This window comes from Oratosquilla oratoria, chromosome 41, assembly GCF_046742065.1.
Source record: "Oratosquilla oratoria isolate Oo_2021 chromosome 41, ASM4674206v1, whole genome shotgun sequence".
NCBI lineage: Eukaryota > Metazoa > Arthropoda > Malacostraca > Stomatopoda > Squillidae > Oratosquilla > Oratosquilla oratoria.
The window spans coordinates 930,001-950,000 of NC_134817.1; the positions used below are offsets into that span (position 1 = coordinate 930,001).

The 20,000-nt window shown below is 45.5% G+C and overlaps 2 protein-coding genes across 3 annotated transcripts in view; both read left to right on the forward strand.

Moving 5' to 3' along the window:
- LOC143020872 (transient receptor potential cation channel subfamily A member 1-like) overlaps window positions 1–5,203 on the forward strand; it is an 8,391-nt gene extending 3,188 nt beyond the window's left edge. For both annotated transcript variants that reach the window (XM_076177729.1, XM_076177730.1), the window contains exons 3-4: window positions 1,665–1,823; window positions 1,996–5,203. In XM_076177729.1, coding sequence (XP_076033844.1) covers window positions 1,665–1,823; window positions 1,996–4,221 — 2,385 coding nt within the window. In that variant the 3' untranslated portion in view covers window positions 4,222–5,203. The remainder of the gene's footprint in view (window positions 1–1,664; window positions 1,824–1,995) is intronic.
- A 2,785-nt stretch (window positions 5,204–7,988) lies between these two features.
- Window positions 7,989–20,000, forward strand: part of LOC143020873 (transient receptor potential cation channel subfamily A member 1-like) — a 27,140-nt gene continuing 15,128 nt past the window's right edge. Inside the window, exon 1 of the mRNA XM_076177733.1 lies at window positions 7,989–8,211. The gene's annotated coding sequence lies outside the window, so the exon portion shown is untranslated. The remainder of the gene's footprint in view (window positions 8,212–20,000) is intronic.

The window sequence follows — 20,000 nt, forward strand, 5'->3', positions numbered from 1 at the left end:
AAACTTATCTATGCAGTCGGTCCTGACTCCTTGGTGACAATCAGTGGAGTGCCTGAAGAACAGGGCTCCTCCTCCTCCTCCTCCTCTTCCTCCTTCTCCTCTTCTTCCTGGGTCTCGCCAACCGTTAGTGCTCTTCCTACTCGCAAGTTCCCTTACGTATTTGGTGTTACAGTTGTTTTTGTTGGCGGCGTGGCCGCAATCTGCCGCCAGAGGTCTTCCCTAGGTTGCATGACATACGTGCAACCTGGACCCTGTTCCCTCTAGTCGCCACCTCTGATGTAGCACGTTCCTCCTTTGTGTCCTTGAACTCGTCCTCATAACCCTGCAGGAGCATCCGTCTTCGAGTACTTGACGGAGGCGCCCCTTGCCCGATCTCCACAGGATCCTTCCGAGGAGGAGGCCTCGGTCTAGACCCAGTGTCTGGAGGACACACGTCTGGGGTCCTTCCGGTAAGGGGGTGTCTTCACATTGTCTTCCGGAGAGTTCACTTCGGGTCAAGGTCCTCCAGTCCTTTCTTGAGATCGTAGCTGCGATGAGTTCTGCGTTAACTGGAGGTTGTTCTCAAAATAGACCAAAAGGTTTCCTGTCGGTATACCTTTCCTTTGTAATACTTTTGGGATGAGTTATGCGTTAACTGGAGGTTGTTCTTTAAAAATACCAAAAGGTTTCCTGTAAATATACTCTTCCTTTGTCATCCTTTGTAATGATAACTACTTTCGTCACGTACACAGAGTACAAACATGACATCATGTGTGGTTGAGTTCTTCTCAGAATCTACTCGTTCATCTTTACTTGGCGGGGATATGAGAGAGATTGAACTTGGCGGGGATTTGAGAGAGATGAACTTGGCGGGGATTTGAGAGAGATTGAACTTGGCGGGGATATGAGAGAGATTGAACTTGGCGGGGATTTGAGAGAGATTGAATATAGTATCAGTCTTTGGGGGCGGACATGAGGGCGAAAGATAACACAATGGACTTGGAAGAAATAAACAAATTATATAAAAGGGATGAAAACGATATTAAGTGAGATCGGAAAATCGTCAACCAACTCGCCAGTGATACTATTCTTATTATAATTTCTATGATTACTATAATTTAGCTCTATTTTTTATCTTTTATTTATTTTTTCCTTGAGATAGAGCGTTCTCGCTTTGGAACATTCGTGGATTATATTTATTGGTCTGTGACCAACAATTGATTATGTCAGTGGACCACTTTTACCTTTTTTTTACTATTTTGTAGACTTCCATTACCATTTGATGAAAAAAAAATATTACTTATAGATAAGTTTAGGATTTGTATTATAGAAATAGTAAGTGTATATGCTTTATTTTGAAGTAAAGATAATCTAATGAAATTAACTTGTATTCGTCAACTAGATACTATGGAACATTTAAGTACACCAGAAAAATAATTCACAATAAAACAATTCTCAGTTGTAACAACTAAAATATTACCGTGGCCCCCCATTTTTTTTTTTTGTAATGTGCATACCTCATAGTCCACATATGGCGTCTAGAATAGAAAGAGGAAATGCCACACCTCCTCGGTACGGAAACATAGGCCTTAGAGCGTTTGATGTTAAGAGTCAAAGTGGCTTACTCAGGCCGCCGGGATTTTCCCCTATCTATTTATTCACTTATTTCATCCTTTTGTCGACAGGCTATCCAGAATGACGACAACAGCGGCCTTCGTTTGCTGGTGACGGAGAACCCAGACGCGGTCAACAACACCGCCCATGCCGGCATGCAGCCCATCCACGCCGCCACCCACGCCTTCAACCTGCGCGCCCTCGACCTCCTCCTCGAGAACGGAGCACAGGTGAGGTCACTTCGTGAAGGTCAAAGGTCATGGACCTCAAAACTTTATGATGTTAAAAAAAAAAAAAAAAACTTGCGATCACCCTTATGGCCTCGGGACATAGAGGACGACAAGGTCCTTTGGGTCTCCTCCTGGGCAAAGGTTCCTCTAACATCCTCCTCTTCTCCTGCAGGTGGACAGGTGCGACACCCTCGGCTACACGGCCCTGCACCTGGCGTCGAGCGAGGGCTGGCACCAAGGGATGGCACTCCTCGTCCGCCACGGTGCCAACGTCAACGCCATGCTCAACCCCACGGGCATGGTAAAGGGCATACGCCAGGAGACGCCCCTGCATATCGCCATCCGCCGGGGAGACATCCAGGCCGTGGGGATCCTGCTGGAGACGGCGGACCTTTCCCTCAAGGACGGGGACCACAACACGGTCCTCCACCTCGCCGCGATGTCCAAGAACGCGACGCTCCTGAGGACCTTCCTTCCGCAGAAGGAGTGTCTGCCCCTCCTGAACATGGGGGAGGTCGCGGGGAACAGCGTCCTTCACTCGGTCCTCCAGGGCGAGTGCGAGGAGGAGGACTTCGAGGAGAGGATGGTCGAGTGTTTGAGTCTTCTTCTGGACCGCGGCGCGGACCCGAACTCAGTCAACCTGATGGGGGAGACCCCCTTGGTCCTGGCGGCCCGGTCCAAGAGGCCCGTGGCACTCGCCCTACTTCTGCGGCGTGGCGCCGATGCCACGATCGTGGCCCGGGACGGCACGACGGTCCTTCACGCCGCCTGCAGGTTCGGTTCTGCAAAATGCCTCCGGCAACTCGTCCAGCTCCCCAGCGTTAAGAGCCTGGTGAAGGCCGAGGACAACTCAGACCAGACGCCCTTCCATCTAGCGGTGAAGAGCTACTCGGTCGAGTGTTGTCATCTGCTCCTCAACCACGGGGACCATCTGGCACGGCGGGACCACAAGGGCGAGACCATGTATTCGCTCGCACTCCGCTTCCTGCCGGGGGCGTATGACCTCTTCGAGAGGGTCTTCGACTCTCATCTCACCCTGTCCGGGAACGACACCCTAGCTCCCCACTTCAGCGTCACCTTCGACTTCTCGTGCCTCATTCCCCCCGAGTCGGAGAACGACGTACAGAGCTCCTTGGTGGGAGAACTCGCGACTTCGGCGGAGAGGGACCTCCTAAAGCACCCTCTGGTGGAGACTTTCCTTTACATCAAGTGGAGAAAGATCAAACCCTTCTTTTACTGCAACGTCTGGATCTACCTGCTGTTCCTCATCCTACACACGGCCTACATCGTCATGACCTTCGGGAACAAGCCCGTGTCGTGGACGGAGAAGGATGTGTTCCTCGTACTCATGAAGGTCCTCCACATCCTCATGTTCATCCTCATTCTGGTCCCGAACATCGTCGTCTTCTTCCTCAACTGGAAAAAGTGCATGCGGCAGTGGGAGACTCTCTGCAAGATGCTGGTCCTCTGCACCTCCTCCTACATCGTCTTCTGCGACAACAGTCACGAGGGCAAGGTGCTCAGGACCCACATTGCCGCCATCTCGGGGTTCTTCGGTTGGGTCGAGTTCATGATCCTCCTGGGGAGGTTCCCGTCCCTCGGCGTGTACATCCTTATGTTCAGCCGCGTGGCCAAGTCCCTCCTCAAGTTCATCCTGGCCTTCTCGAGCCTCCTGGTCGCCTTCGCCCTTTGCTTCTTCGTGCTCATGAAGAGCCTGCCGGACTTCCGCACCTTCCCGCTGTCCTTCTCGAAGACCCTGATCATGATGATCGGGGAGATCGAATACGGGAACATTGTGTCCCAGGTCGACCACGAGTACAAGACCATGACCATCATCGTCCTCATCTTGTTCCTGTTCCTCGTGGCCATCCTCATGGCCAACCTCCTGATCGGTTTGGCCGTCAACGACATCCCAGAACTGCAGCGTCAGGGCAAGATCCACCGCCTGGCCAAGGAGGTCTCCTACCTCGTGTCCTACGAGCGCCTCCTGATGATCACCAGCGAAGTGGCCTGCTTCCCGGACTACCTGCGTCTCTTGGTCGGCAGCCGCTGCAAGATCCCCTCCCGAATCAACAACGAACCCAACCGGAGGAAGAAGCGACACATGAGGAGGATGCCCCACTACGTCCCCTCCGACGCCCTGAGGGAGGCCGTGAAGAGGGGGTCCGCGTCTTTGTCCACGGAGAAGAAAGCGGAGGCGCCCGTTCTTCAGCTACTTCGGAGGATGGACTCCAAGAGAACCAGAGACCACCAGACGATGGAGCAAAAAATCGAGGCTTTGCAGAAGGCCAACGAAAAACACATCTGCAACAGCGTCTCCAGGGAGATCCAGTCCCTCAGGAAGGAACTCCAGAAGCAAGCTCTTCTCCTGCAGCAGCTTCTGAACACGAAGACCTGAGTGTGTGAGGAACCCTTACGATGCAAGGGGCTTGCCCTGAGCTGAATAAAATCGCCCGGGACTGCCATGGAAGACGTAAAAGACGTCACAAGGGCAATGGTGTCCGACTCCTGTGCTCACGAGTTCGATCCTCGACTCAAGTTCGCCAGCACAAAGACTCCAACAAGTGCCACTTGAAGGAAGGTCTTCACCAAACCAGCCCTGGCCTCTTCATTCAGTGGAATGGCCTTTAGCCACGCCCACGAACGACAAAGTGCAACTAGGTCATCGCGAAGGACATGGACTAAAACTCCTTCGTCCCTTTTGCCTTGACATTGTCCATGAGGACAGAAGAAGCGCTGGTGAAACTGTCTGTGACGTCATATACGGGTTCTGTTCGGTCCAAGAACACCTCCAACCCCCAAGCTTTAAAAAGAACAAAATATATTAAGTATTTAGGTATCAACGCATCACCTATTTTCAGGTGACACGTTGTCTTCTGCCACGGGTAGCTGGCGACCCAGTTGTGTCCAGTGTTTGTCTCTAGTCACTCTGTTGTCTACATTCTATATTCCCTCTGGGGACACTCCAGTGGTCTTACAAGGCTGGCCAGAGAAGGGTCAGAACTTGAGAGTCATAGATAGATAGATAGATAGATAGACAGACAGATAGATTGATAGATAGAGATAGATGGGATAAGGTTGACCAAGGAACGTGAGCTACCGGAGTGGAAGAGTGTGCGAGTGAGCATCTACAAATTTCCATATACATATATGTGTGTGTGTGTGTGTGTGTGTGTGTGTGTGTGTGTGTGTGTGTGTGTGTGTGTGTGTGTGTGTGTGTGTGTGTGTGTGTGTGTGTGTGTGTGTGTGTGTGTTTATTTATTTATATTCTTAACCCCTTATTCTGTGATGAATAGGATCACGCTGTGGCTTCCTTACGCTGAACAAAGTCACCTGGTAAACACGAAGCCAAACCCACTAATAAAAGTATTCTATTTTTACCCGACGTTTCCTTACCATAACGCTAACTTTTTCTATAAAGTCTGTGAGGTTTCCCTATCTATATTTTCTTCAGAAACACAATTCACGAGACTATAAGCGATGGCAGCTCCTCCTCGGAGTTTACGAAAATAAACAAAAGATAATCAACCGAAAGGTTTGGATTGTACTAGATCGTATTCGATCTCCTAACCAGGGCCTTAGAATGGAGGGGGGGGGCATATGTACCCCCCTGGGGGAGGGGGGCATGTGCACCCCCCTGGGGGGAGGGGTATTCTAGTCTTGACTTACCGCCCACAATGCTGACAAAAATAATAATGATAAAAAAAGAGGTCAAAGAAGCCCTGAATATTTTATTGTAACCGACGATTTTTTGCGTTGGAATCAACAAAATATTCCGTATCTTCCATTACCCCTTTCTGCAATAGGGACATCAAATGCAAAACTTAAAATCCTTAAATTTATTTCGCAAGCCAATAGCTAAAATATCTACATGGAAAAAATATCAAATTTGACTCAAAATGTCTATATACATTTTTTTTTTCTTGAATTTTATTTTATTTTATTTATTTATTTATTTATTCATTTATTTATTCATTTATTTATTTATCTATTTATTTATCTATTTATCTATTTATTCTTTTTTTTTTTTGGGGGGGGGGAGTGAAGTACCACTCCCGCGGGCTTTGTTTGAGCCCGTGCGGTGGTGTTTATTTAAGACACACCATGTGGAGAGAACTTTGTGTGCGCGCGCGCGCGCGCGCGTGTGTGTGTGTGTGTGTGTGTGTGTGTGTGTGTCACACAGAACCCACAGTCGGAGTAAAAGAATATTTGGGAGAACGTTTGACTTCTACATTTCAGCTGCAGGAAGCAGCTCTCTTCAGAAAAGTCAAAGCCGAAATATAGAAGTCAAACGCTCCTCTTTTACTCTGACTCTGGGTTCTCTGTGTGATTTACAAATGTGTTACTACATTTTGATATGCAAACAATCACATCACCGCGATACGAAAATGCAAAATAATCAAAGGAGAAGGGAAACTTATAGACAGTAAGTACCTTCGTATATTACATCTTCAGACTAGATGAAGATATAATATACGAAAGTACTTACTGTCGACAAATTTCCCTTCTCCTTTGGTTATTTTGCACACACACACCCACACACACACACACACACACACACACACACACACCCACCCACACATATATATATATATGTATATATATATATATATATATATATATACATATATATATTACACATCGTATATGTATATATAATTTCTTTTCAACCACAATACACTTTAATTCTAAGCCATCAACATCGGAAGATTCGCGGAGGCCAACATGCAGAAATTGAAAAGTGGTAAGGCCAAGGATTCGAACCAGGGCTATCACGTGACAAGTGCTTTAGTGACTTAACCGATTGCGCCATCAAGAGAGATATGAGTTGAGCGCAACTTTTCTTATATATTTGTATGCTCGAGTTACGTACACATGCACGAAATTTTGCTTTCAACCCATCTCCACTATGATAGTACAATTGGTAAAGTGCATTGTGGTTGATAAAAATCTATCTCTTCACTGGGACCCATTCAGTGTTGTACAAATACTTTCCCGCGTTCGTATACTTACCAATTGTACTATTATAGTGTAGATGGGTTGAACGTAAAATTTCGTGTATGTGTATGTAACTCGAGCATACAAATATATAAGAAAGATTGCTTCAAGTTATATCTCTCTTGATGGCGCAATCGGTTAAGTCACTAAAACACTGGTCACGTGGAAGCCCTGGTTCGAATCCTTGGCCGTACCACGTTTCAATTTCTGCATGTTGGCCTCCGCGGATCTCCCGATGTTGATGGCTTAGAATTAAAGTGTATTGTGGTTGATAAAAATGTATCTCTGTTCACTGGGACCCATTCAGCGTTGTACAAATACCTTCCCGCGTTCGTATACCTACCAATTGTACTATCATAATTGAGATGGGTTGAACGCAAAATTTCGTGTATGTGTATGTAACTCGAGCATACAAATATATAAAAATTTGCCTCAATTTATATCTCTCTTGATGGCGCAATCGGTTGTCGCTAAAGCACTTGTCACATGATAGCCCTGGTTCGAATCCTTGGCCGTACCACGTTTCAATTTCTGCATGTTGGCCTCCGCGGATCTCCCGATGTTGATGGCTTAGAATTAAAGTGTATTGTGATTGATAAAAATGTATCTCTGTTCACTGGGACCCATTCAGTGTCAATTGCGGCAAGCTGCCAGGCTTTTTAGGCCGATATTTGGGTCGCCTCCCCGTCTGGCAAGGGCTGTCGGGGACAGGACGCAAATAGTGCGCAGCGGGTCCCGGGAATCGAACTTAGGACCACCTGCTCATGAGTCCGATACGCAGAGATCCTTTTCATTACCTGCGTGTGATGGACAGGCACAGGATGCTGCCAATCACGGGATGGCCTCACTCTTATCTCCTCTTTTTTCATTGGCTCCCCCACTCTCTCTCTCTCTCTCTCTTTCTCTCCGAGCCTGCAGTATTGTCCATATTGACCAGCGTCTGGTGGCTGTAGTTGGGGACGGGACTGAGGGAGAAACGCACAATGTCGAGATTTTCAATCGAGCCGTAGCATATCTACGTCATTAGTGTTCAAAGGTGGCTCACTAGACGCTAAGTCATATCATGTATATTTCGTTATTTCCTAGTGACCTGTCGTTCGTCATCGTTCACTTGTCTTAGAAGACCAGTGGGTTGTGTTTACCTGGCCGCTCGGAAGGGGCTAGAAGACCAGTGGCTGTGTTTACCTGGTCGCTCGGAAGGAGCTCAGAATTGGAACGTGGACAGTGTGTTCACCTGCGGCGGACGTTCGATCCTCAGTCCTCTCCAGATAGTCGGGGGAAGTGGCAGTCACTGTTGATTGTCAGACTCGAACCCGGGCCTTTTGTATTCCCGAGGCGTGGACCAAGACGACCGCGCCACGTCCTTCGCTACAGAGAAGATTTTGTGTTCGTAAGTAGTGTCGTTGATTAATTTAATTTCATTTATTTTTTCTATTCTTTATATATAATTAGGGGTGCCTACATCAGGTTACCTCCCCACGCCCCCTACTTTTGTTTATTTTCTCCCTCCCCGTCAGTAATGTAAAATGCATAATGAAAAAATACATTATATTAGGTTCATGATACTATTATCATTATTATTTTTATATATTTGCTATTACTATTACCATTAATATTACTGCTATAGTCATAATTTCAGTAATTATAATTATCACTATCGTTACTATCAGTATCATAATCATCATAATATGTCTCAATGTTTTTGTTTTGTTATCATTTGTCTATTTGATTTTCATTTATTATTAGTTGTATGTCAATTGATCATTATTTACTATTTACCTGTTTGTTTATTATTTAACCATACCTATGCATTTATTTATGTATTTTATTTTGTTATCTACATTACTATAGTTTTTTATTTATTAATTTATTATTATTATGACTTTTTTTTCGCATCAGACCTAGATATGGACCAAAAGGTCTCCTGTCGGCATGCTCCGCCTTTGTAATCCTTTGCACCTTCGAAATTAAAAAGTTGACCCATTCCCACCCCACCACAGCCCCCAAAAGCAAAATCCGGAATTGTGTGAGATTCAGAGAAGGTAATCGGAATAAATACAAGGTCAAATGCAGATAAACAAAAATCTATATACCAAGAGCTTTTTCCCCCTTACAAGAGAGGTACCCAAATCAGAGGTACGTACTTACTCTATTTGCCATCTCCTTTTCCACTCCCGCTATCCTCCTCATCTCCTAATTTCTCACTCTATCCAACCTTACAACCCCTAGCATACTCCTCAAACATTTCATTTCAAACATATTTAAACTTCTCTCTGCCTCTTTTAAATGCCGAGCTTCTGCCACACACAGTGTCTTCGGCACAATCACCCCTTAATACAATCTCCTCTTTGCATCCATTCCCAGATGTCTATTTCTCATGACAATCTTTAATCTCCCAAGGTATTTACTCGCTTCTCTCAATCTACAATTTACCTCCACCTCCACTTCTCCCTTTCCTGCCACATGGAACCCCAAATACCTAAAGCTATCCAGTTCATCCAGCCTCTCTCTTTTAAGACTTACTTCCAATTTATAGCCATCCTCTTCTCGTGTACATCTCATTACCTTGTTTTTACCCACATTTACCTTCAAGGTCCTCCTATCACATATCTTCCCCAACTCCGTCACTAACCTCCTTAATCTTCCATCTCCCTACCCTCCTACATATTAAACAACTCTCTACAACCTTTTTATCTCTAATGTAGCTAAAGTATTCTTTAGGATTCTCTTTGGATTTATCAGTGATATTAATTTCGTATTGTCGTTTTCTTCTCTTCGTTTTTTCTTTATATCTCTACTATTCTTCTCTCGTCCTACTTTATAGTCCCTCAATCCTCGCTTCTTCTCTTCTTCTACCTTCTTCACTTCATCATCCCACTACTCACTACCCTTCCTTCTATTCCCTCCCATACTCCTTGTTCCACATACCATCTTTGCACACCTCGTCACTTCCTCCTTGAAATACCCCCATTCCTCTTCCACACCTACTTCTACTTTATCCTACTGCCACCGAGTATTCCCACTTGGGTCGTAAAGGCGGCTAAAACTGGAGGGAATGTGGGACTGGGTTCCCTGTTCTCTGTAACTCTATGGGTACATTCGTATAAGAAGTCAAGGCATGAGAGGGTCTGGGAGGAGTTTTCCAATCAGAACCCTAAGGTTTGGGTATTTAAATGTGCTTGGGTGTGGAGATGAGAGTAAAAGGGAAGAGATAGGCAGTAAGTTTGTGAGAAAATGGATGTATTGTCATTAAGTGAAACTAAGTTGAAAGGAAGGGGTGATCTTGAGTTTGGGAGTGTAGTGGGGAGGGTGTCGGGAGTGAGGAGAGGACGAGGGAGAGAAGGGATGACTCTACTAGTAAGGAGATAGGTAAGTGTATGGTGGCGTGGAAGGAAGTTTCTTCAATGTTGGTGTGAATAAATGTGAAACTGGGAAGGGAGATGTGGGTCTTTGTAAGAGCATATGGACCTGGCAGTGAGAAGAGCGTAGATGGGAGGGAGGCTTTTTGGATAGATTTAAATGAGTGGGTAGTGTTTTGGGAGGAATGTCGGTGTAGTGTTGCTGGGAGATCTCAATGCTGGAGTGGGGCATAAACCAATTGGTGGAGTTGTTGGGAAGTATGGAGTGTCAGGTAAAAACCATAGTGGAGAGTTAATGGTGATGTGTATAGAAAGTTGATGATAGCTGATACAGTGTTTAGGAAGAAAGTCAAACATAAGTACACATGGGAGAGGGTGGTGGATATAAGGGTGGTTGATAAGACATTAATGGACTAAGTAGTGGTATCCAGGAAAAGAGTAGGAAGAGTTCTGGATACCCATGTTCTTAGGGGAGAGAGTGGGGGAATATCAATCATTTTTTGGTGGAGGGTAAGTTGAGAGTGGAGGATAGGTGGAGAAGGAGGAAAAGGGCGGAAGGTAGGGAGGTGCTTTGAGCAAACTCTTTAAATGAGAAGGAAAAGGAACAGGCGTACAAGGAGAAGCCGAGAGAAGTCTGGGTCGTGGTGGAAAAAAAACACAAACTGGCAACTATACATGTAAACAAAACAATAAAACAGATCATACAAAAAATAACCTTAATATCTAATTATCTATTAACCTAATACAGTAGAAAGAATCTATTTTTTTTTATAAAGTACAATATAAGAAAACTATAAGTCTACATGAAATGCATCAAGATTATGTATCAAAGAAAATTTATTTTCTTTGTATTTAAAAGGGGTAACCATAATAAATATGTATTCAATAATTTTCGTTGGTTATAGACTTAGTGTGCCTCTCTTTCTCCTCTGTGTGTGTGTGTGTATTTACCTAGTTGTATTTTACGGGAAGAGGAGCTATGCTCGTGGTGTCCCGTCTTCATATCTCATTTTATCTAGACTGCTTTTAAATTCATGTATTGTTTTTGCACAGACCACTTGCTCATCTAACTTGTTCCAAATGTCTACTACTCTGTGGGGAAAGCTATTCTTTTTCAGGTCTCTTCTATAACTGTCTTTCCTGATTTTCTTTCCGTGTCCTCTTGTATTTCTACTATCCCATTTTATTAGATCCTCTCTATCAATAGTTTCTATGCCTTTCATGATTCTATAAATAGTTATCAAGTCTCCTCTCTCTCTCTCTCTCTCTCTTCTTTGCTCTTCCTCTCTCTCTTCTTTGCTGTGCGTGTGCGTGTGTGTGTGCGTGTTTGTGGATATGTATGAATGTGATTCATCATAGCCTTGGACCACGTGTTGAACTCGTGATCGACAGCTATTTCCCACCCGGAAGAGAACTCAGAGCTCATATGACCGATCTATGGGTAATGTTGTGACCTTACACGAACACACAAACCCAACTCCCCGTCCACGAGAGTTGGAGTAGCGACTCGCAGTGCAGCGATACTGAAATTATTTCAGCCCTGGGCGGGATTCGAACCCGGACCTCCGTAGCGGCAGCCGGGAACTCTACCAACCGCGCCACGAGTCGTACACATGCATGTGTGTGTGTGATTCACCATCCTCTTGGATCACGTGTTGGACTTGTGATCGACAGCTACTTCCCTCCCGGAAGAGAGCTCATATATGACCGATCTATGGGTAATACTATGACCTTACACGCATACACACCCCCAACTCCCCGCCCACGAGAGTTGGAGTAACGACCCGCAGCGTAGCGGGTGTGTATGTGTGTGAGTACGTGCGCGCGCGTGTGTGTGTGTATGTCTGTGCGTGTATGCGTACGTGTGTGTGTGTGTGTGTGTGTGTGTGTGTGTGTGTGTGTGTGTGTGTGTGTGTGTGTGTGTGTGTGTGTGTGTGTGTGTGTGTGTGTGTGTGTGTGTGTGTGTGTGTGTGTGTGTGTGTGTGTGTGATTCATCTTGGTCTTTGGATCACGTGTTGGACTCGTGATCGACAGCTATTTCCCTCCCGAAAGAGAGCTCAGAACTCGTATGACCGATCTATGGGTAATGTTATGACCTTACACGCATACATACACCCAACTCCCCGCCCACGAGAGTTGGAGTAACGACTTGAAGCGCAGCGATACTGAAATAATTTCAGCCCTGGGCAGGATTCGAACCTAGTACCGCCGGTACCGCCGTACTGACAGTCTGGTACTCTACCAACCGCGCCACCGATTCGTGTGTGTGTGTGTGTGTGTGTGTGTGTGTGTGTGTGTGTGTGTGTGTGTGTGTGTGTGTGTGTGTGTGTGTGTGTGTGTGTGTGTGTGTGTGTGTGTGTGTGTGTGTGTGTGTGTGTAACCTGTACACTTGAAATCGTATTACCCCCTTCTGCGCTGGGTTGTACTATTTCTTTGCATAAATGCTGCCGCCAAGCGATTTTGTTCAAATCCGCGGCGACTGTATCATCAGTGCAAGTCCTCAACCACATCTTGACGAAGACCAGGACCCGGATGAACAAGGTCTTCCGGTTCTTCGCCCTCTTGGGCGTCCTCTTGAGTTCGGTGATCGAAGGGGCTCCCGGGCGTGTGCTGCAGACTCCTCCTCCTCCTCCTCCAGGTCTCGGGTACTTGGGCGATGACCCAGAAACTCCAGATAAACCTCGAGGTCTTAAGCGCACAGACGAGACTCTCCAGCGATACGACTCAGAGGAGGTCGTCGAACACCCGGTAAAGAACCAAGTACCGTCCTGGTACCAAGGTCCAGGTTTTTACGCCGAACGAGCGGCGAGGAACCAGCTCCTGACCTTCCTGACTCAAGGTCGACTTCGAGTCAACGCGACAGCAGCCCCGGATCTACCTAAGGACCACCTCCTTCTTCTGGAGGAACCCATCCCTGCGTCCTTCTCCGAGGTGGACAACGACTTCAGACACTTGGAGGAGATGGAACCTCCGCTCCTCAAGGAAGGACGAGGAGACGCACTGAAGAAGGCGGTGATCTTTCAGGACCACGAACTACCCCAAGAAGGACTCTGGCGACTCTTCGACTTCGATTCCGGACATCGAGTGTTGGGGGAGACCGTGCTGGGGGCCTCGTCCCGCCTCGTCTACGAACCAGTGGGCACCCTCATGCCCACGCTACTCCTGTACCTCCAGTTCCGACCCGCGTTCTTGCAGGAGGACAGGACAATGGCGATCCTCCGTCGAGTCTCCGAGGGCTGCCCGGAAGCAGTAGCAGGAAGGCCTAAAGAGACAACAGACAAGTCTCTGTTGCTTAGATACCTGGAGATCGCCTATCACTACGCGGAGAGTCTGACAGGTCTCGAGAACTTGAAGACCCGTGAAGAGTCTGAAGTTCCCGAGGATACGCAGGGGAATACCACGAAGAAGAGTGAAGAAACCCAAGAACGCCATCGAACTCGGTAGTGTGAAAGTATTCTTCTGGAATTCTCTTACATCTGGTAGGACCGATCCAAGGGCGAACTGCGCGGGAAACTGGGCCTGCACATCACTTCTGGTAACTGTACCAGCGTTTCACTTCAGTCTGAAGAACTGTAGCTGTTCAGGTCTCATCCTTGGCTCGAGGTCTTCCTCCACATCAACTCGAAGCGAGTACTCGTGGTCGTCGATAGCGCTATACGGATGAGAGTCTCCTTCGAAGAATACCGTTGTCGTCCCGGCGCCAACTTCGACTCCACGATGGTTGTTGGAGGTAAGACAGCGATTTCGGACAAGAACAAAGGCAAGAAGTACCAGTCCTTCCTTGGCGCTATTGGAGTTCTTAAAGTTGGTAACTTGGAGTACGTCGACGATCGAGAGAAAGCAGGGATAGTGCCTGTTGTCGCGGAAAACATTCGAAGTCGTCGGTCGAACAAGGACCGTCAGGCTCTACGAACTTGGGGTCACAGTTTCATCTTCGTTCCTTGTCAGAGAGTCGCGGGGAAGAATGAGAGCTGGAGACTCGCTCTTGACTTCAAGCTCTTGAAAGGAAACGGCTCTCTGCTGACCATCATGGACGAGGAGGTCGAAAGCGCTCTTATGCTCACCTTCGAGAACTTCGCATGCAGACTCTGCCAGGTGCATGCCCGCTGCTCTAACCCACAAACCACACTTCGCGCATGTCCCAAAAGGAAATCAGAATGTAAAAATGTCAGTGTCTAGTTTAAACCCTTAACATGGCATCGCGTCGCGGTTTCCATAGGGCAGTCCAACGGAACCGAAGACCGCGTCAGACCTAACCTACGGTTTCGACTAGAAGTCCCGTCTCCCGAAAACGAATTCCAGCGCATAGAGGAGATCGACATTCATCCCGAGTTCAAATGTTCATCAGGGGTCTTCCTCGGAGGGTATCCCCTTCCGGTAAAGGACGCCTCCCACGGGGTTCACTCCCCATGGACGTTCCTATAGAAGGAGCTCCTTTCCCACTGGAAGAGAATGGGAAAGACTCTAGCGGACGCCTCCTTCGAGAAGGTCGCGATCCCTCGCTCTGTTCGCAACAGCCTGTACCACGTACGTCGTCTTGGTCTTCGTGTTCAGAAGAATGAAATGAACAGGAAGAGTAGAGGGCGGCAGCACGTCATGTTCACAAGACCCAGCCCGGCAGTGGCGCCACTTTTCAACCGAATTGGAGTTTACCGTTTGGTGCCCCTGCATCACGGAAACGCATCCAATCTCGAGTGTGACTTCGGTTTCTTGGCACAGAGGAACGAGAGGGCCGCCATCGTTGTGTACTGGTTAAGGGACGCGGAGGTCCTCAGTCCCGAGGATCCTCCGGAAGGGATGAGTATCCTCACGAGCAAGAAGTAGTCGAAGTCGATTCTTCGGGTGAGCGAGGAAGGGTTCTTCGTGTGCGTCGTCGCTCAGAGGGGGCCGACCTCCGGGGGCACCTTCCTCCCCGTCGGCTATGACGTCATACAAAGTGACACACTCGAAGACGCTGAGAGCCTCCCGCTGTATCTGTATCTTCTGGCTCTGTTTTGTCTGGCATCTCCGATGACCCTCCTCGTGGCCGCCCTCTGCACTTGCGCCATCTACGCCGCGATGACCAGAAAAGGGGCCACTTCGCCAGAAGAGATCATTCAGGAGTTCGTGGACGAAGTCCTACCTCTCCAGGCGCTCCTTTGGCACGCGAGGTACAAGGGCGCGTTCTCCGTGAAGAAGACCACGGTGCAGGTCGTCCTCAAAAGCCTTATAGATAGACGGGGGGGTTTCGAAAATGAAGAGGTCTAGAGGTTCCTGGAGGGAGACGTAGGTCTCTCCGATCTCGACGTCTTCGTCGCCTTGACGACGGAAGAAGAAGGCATGATCCGGACGTTACTCTCTCGGCTGTTGACGAAGGACAGGAGCTGGAGTGACCCTCGAGAGCCAGAGGTCCCCGAAGACCTTCCCGAAGTGAGTTCGAGCCTCGATCTCCCACTCAACGACGAGGACCTGGAGGTCGCTTTGTCCGTGATAAGGAACGACCCCAGAACGCCAATGCGCCTTCTCCCAGACCCCGCTGACCTACGACCAGGGCGACCCACTGACGAGACAAGTCCGAGTCATCGAAGTCGTCCTAGAGAAGGCGAGATCGAGGTCGTCCCGAGAGAAGTGGGTAGGACCTGCTGTTCCACCTGTGGGACAGTCCTGAGGAGTTCCTACTACAGAGGGCCCTCCTGCTCCTGCACTTTCAGTACCTGGTCCTCCAAACCTCCTTCAGGACACGCAATAGGGACACTGGAGTCAGGAACCCCGCAGGGATCCTCCTGCTGGGGTCCTCCTCCTCCTCCTCCTCCTCCTCCTCCTCCTCCTCCTCTTCCTTCGTCGCGTTCAAGTCACTGTCCAACGTGCTCAACGCTCCAGTGTGCGCCGTCTTGCAAGCGATGCAAGTCCCCTTCGGCGACGTGTGACTGCTGTCTCACAAACCAATTTTCTGTGAGCTCAGGGACACGAAATAACTAACTAATTAACTAGAAACGCCGTTTTAGCTGTTTAGAAAGATATATGAACTCAGTCCTGTTAAAAAAAATACAATATTGTTTTCTAATCTTACATTTTCTTGTTCTATAAAAAGGGGGTAAAAATATGTTACTGTAAGATTTCAATTAACTGCTCATTTTCAGTCTTGCAGCAAAGACATCTTTCTCTCTCTGTGTGTGTGTGTGTGTGTGTGTGTGTGTGTGTGTGTGTGTGTGTGTGTGTGTGTGTGTGTGTGTGTGTGTGTGTGTGTGTGTGTGTGTGTGTCTGAGTGTGTGTGTGTGTGTATGTGTGTGTGTGTATGTGTTTGTGTGTGTGTGTGTACTCATTCTTTGTCTCATCTCAACATTACGCAAACCTTAAACACTTAACGCTATCCTTGTCGCCAGGCGATTTTATTCAACGTATAGAAAGCCTTTCTAGAGTGAGAGGGTTCATTACTTCAATGCAGTAGCAACAGATAATTTCATTTAGTAAAAGACTTCCTCCCACAACACCCACCCATAGACACCCATTCAGACCCTATCCGAGCTGAATAAAATCGTCTGGCACCTTCTAGAACAAATCTGGAAATTGCGTTCCATTGAATTGGACGAATCGAACGTCTTCATGCTGGGATCCCCGACCAGGAAGCAGCCGTGATTCATACAACAATTGTTACACCAACAAAGGCAACTTGCATCAACTTTTGTTCAATACTGAGCGATATATTCAAAAAAGAACGATAAATGGTGATACAATTGTGCTTCTGAAACTGTATGAAGTGTTCTGAAATTATCTATTATACTTGTTTCCAGTATGTGGCTGATGACGTAAGCTTTTGCTTGGGAAAAACCGATCGACATGACGTCATAGCGTCAGCCGAAGTGACGTCATGTCGTCATATTGGTAACGACGCACAAGACGGAGAGGGTCAATTCGTTAACATTCTAAAGTTCTTTTCGCAATGAACCACAAATCTGAATATTCATTAGAAGAATATGCAACTTGGTTTTGTTTTTTGTTTATTATCTATGTTATGGTCAAAACCTTCGTTCGTTTTGGCAGAAATGTGGATAGGACGGCAAAAGAAAAGAAATAAATGAATTTGGGTAGGAAACGAATTTGTACGAAAACACTTCTTCGCCATGTCGGATATATTAAAAATAAAATAACATCTTCACCCATTCGTCTGCTCTGACCTTCCTGTTTTTTTATTTACTGTTTTTATATATTTTTAACAAAAACAAAGTTACGATGAAAAACATATGTGATAGTAATTACTATAGGCCACAAAGAGAGAGAGAGAGAGAGAGAGAGAGAGAGAGAGAGAGAGAGAGAGAGAGAGAGAGCTGCCGCCTTCTCGGAAAACGATGCCCTGATGACGAGCAAAAAAATGGTCCGGCGGCCTGGTAGTGGTGGTGGTAGATGGACGACGTGAGTCAACGACGACGTCGTTGTGTTGGTGTTCCTGTAACGGTTTCCATGAGTGGGTCATCGAAAAAATCAATATATATATATATATATATATATATATATATATATATATATATATATATATATATATATATATATACATATATATATATATATATATATATATATGTATATATATATATATATAATGCTAAAAATAAAAAATAAATAATATTACCATAAAAAGTCATAAATAAGTTCATAAAATGACCAAAAATATAAGCAAATTCAAATGAAACTACTGAGCAAATCAGCCAACCAAAGTTAAAAACAAACCAACAAAAGAACAACACAAATGAACAAATAAATGAACGAAAAGGCGAATAAACAAACAAATGAATTAATAGATAAAAAGTGGCTGTGCACTTGCATGTCTTGCCAAGTGGGCAATTCTTTTCATTAGTTCGTCAGGCAGTTCACAGAAGGCCCGAAGAACAAGAGTCAGTTCCAACGATATTTATGCCGAAAGAGGAAAAACCCATTTCTCCGTAAGGGGATTCAAGTTCCTCTGAAAAATATACATTGGGCGCATATACATACATAACACCACTTTACATATGTATATATATATATATATATATATATATATATATATATATATATACATATATATATAGATATACATATATGACACACAGGAACCCACAGTCGGAGAAAATAAACTTCGAATAAAGAAGAATCCTATATTTCGGCTATCAACTGTAGCCCTCTTCAGGAAAGTACATAAGACAGAGTACAAAGGGGACTTATAAGCTACAGAGAAGAACAGATGTGGACAGATGACCTCACTCAGGCGCGGGGCAAACTGGGGTGGCGGAGGAGGGAGGCGGTGAGGAGAGGGGGGGTTGTAAGGTCCGTGCCAACTTGTTAACTGCTGCGCGTGAAATATATATATATATATATATATATATATATATATATATATATATATATAATATGTGTGTGTGTGTGTGTGTGTGTGTGTGTGTGTGTGTGTGTGTGTGTGTGTGTGTGTGTGTGTGTGTGTGTGTGTGTGTGTGTGTGTGTGTGTGTGTGTGTGTGTGTGTGTGTGTGTATGTGTGTGCGTGTGTGGGTGTGGGTGTATAATCTCGAAGAACCCATAGTCGGAATAAAAGGAAACTTAGAAGAAAAGTATGACGTCTATATTTCGGCTAATAGCTATAGCCCTCTTCAGGAAAGCAAAGACATCTTTGTGTGTGTGTGCACTTTCCTGAAAAGGGGCTGATAGCTATTAGCCGAAATATAGAAGTCATATTTTCTTCTAAGTTTTCTTTTATTCCGACTGTGGGTTCTTCGAGATTACATTTTTACAAATGTGCCACTACATTTTGTCCATGATATATATGTATATATATATATATATATATATATATATATATAGATATATATATATATATATATATATATATATATATATATCCCATACATTTTGTCACATTCAGATTACATTCAAAGTTACAATGTTATTCTAGCAAATGCGCTGTAATGTTAATAAATATATCGCAACACTGTATAAGCTTGATGACTACAGATAATACTTAGAATTACTGTGTAATATTAAAATTGGTTGAAGGCTGAACCGCCACTATGCACTTGTTAACAATGTATCACAGTATGGGTATTCACAATAATTACTCAAAAAATACACACATACGTGATATAGAAAATAAATCATAATAAAATTTGGAAAAAGAAGAAAGAAGAGAGGGTAAAAAGTATCTAAGACTCCTATTACACGCTTATGTACTATCATAGAAACCTAGATTCACCTAGATTTAGAGCTTCTAGACAGCACGAACATCTTGGAGCGTGTTTCTCGTGTGACGCGAGCGAAGACGAACTAATAAAATTCAAGGAAGGCTAGACCTCCACCTAGATAACACAGGACACCACCTTCTAGAGCATCAACAACGGCCCTATATCATCTAGAATCCTAGACGTATCGCCTTCTAATCACTGGCACAATCACGCAGAAAGAGAGTCCCAATCACCCTTATCATCACACAAACCTCCTTTCCAATCAGCATATCCACTCTTGGGACCCCCTAACCTGATCCCAATCACTGATTATGGTCTGAGTTCTTATCTTATGTATCACCATGCTGATACCTCTGCCCCCCCCCCCCCTCGTTACATCTCTTCGCCCCCTCCCCTCCCCTCCCCCAAAGGTATATCTCCCTCCTTCCACCCAAGTTTGAGTTCACCCACGTGGTATACCCTACATCCCATCAAAATGTTAATATAATAATAATAATAATAATAATAATAATAATAATAATAATAATAATAATAATAATAATAATGATAATAATAATAATAATAATAATGATAATAATAATAATAATAATAATAATAATAATAATAATAATGATGATAATAATAATGATAGTAA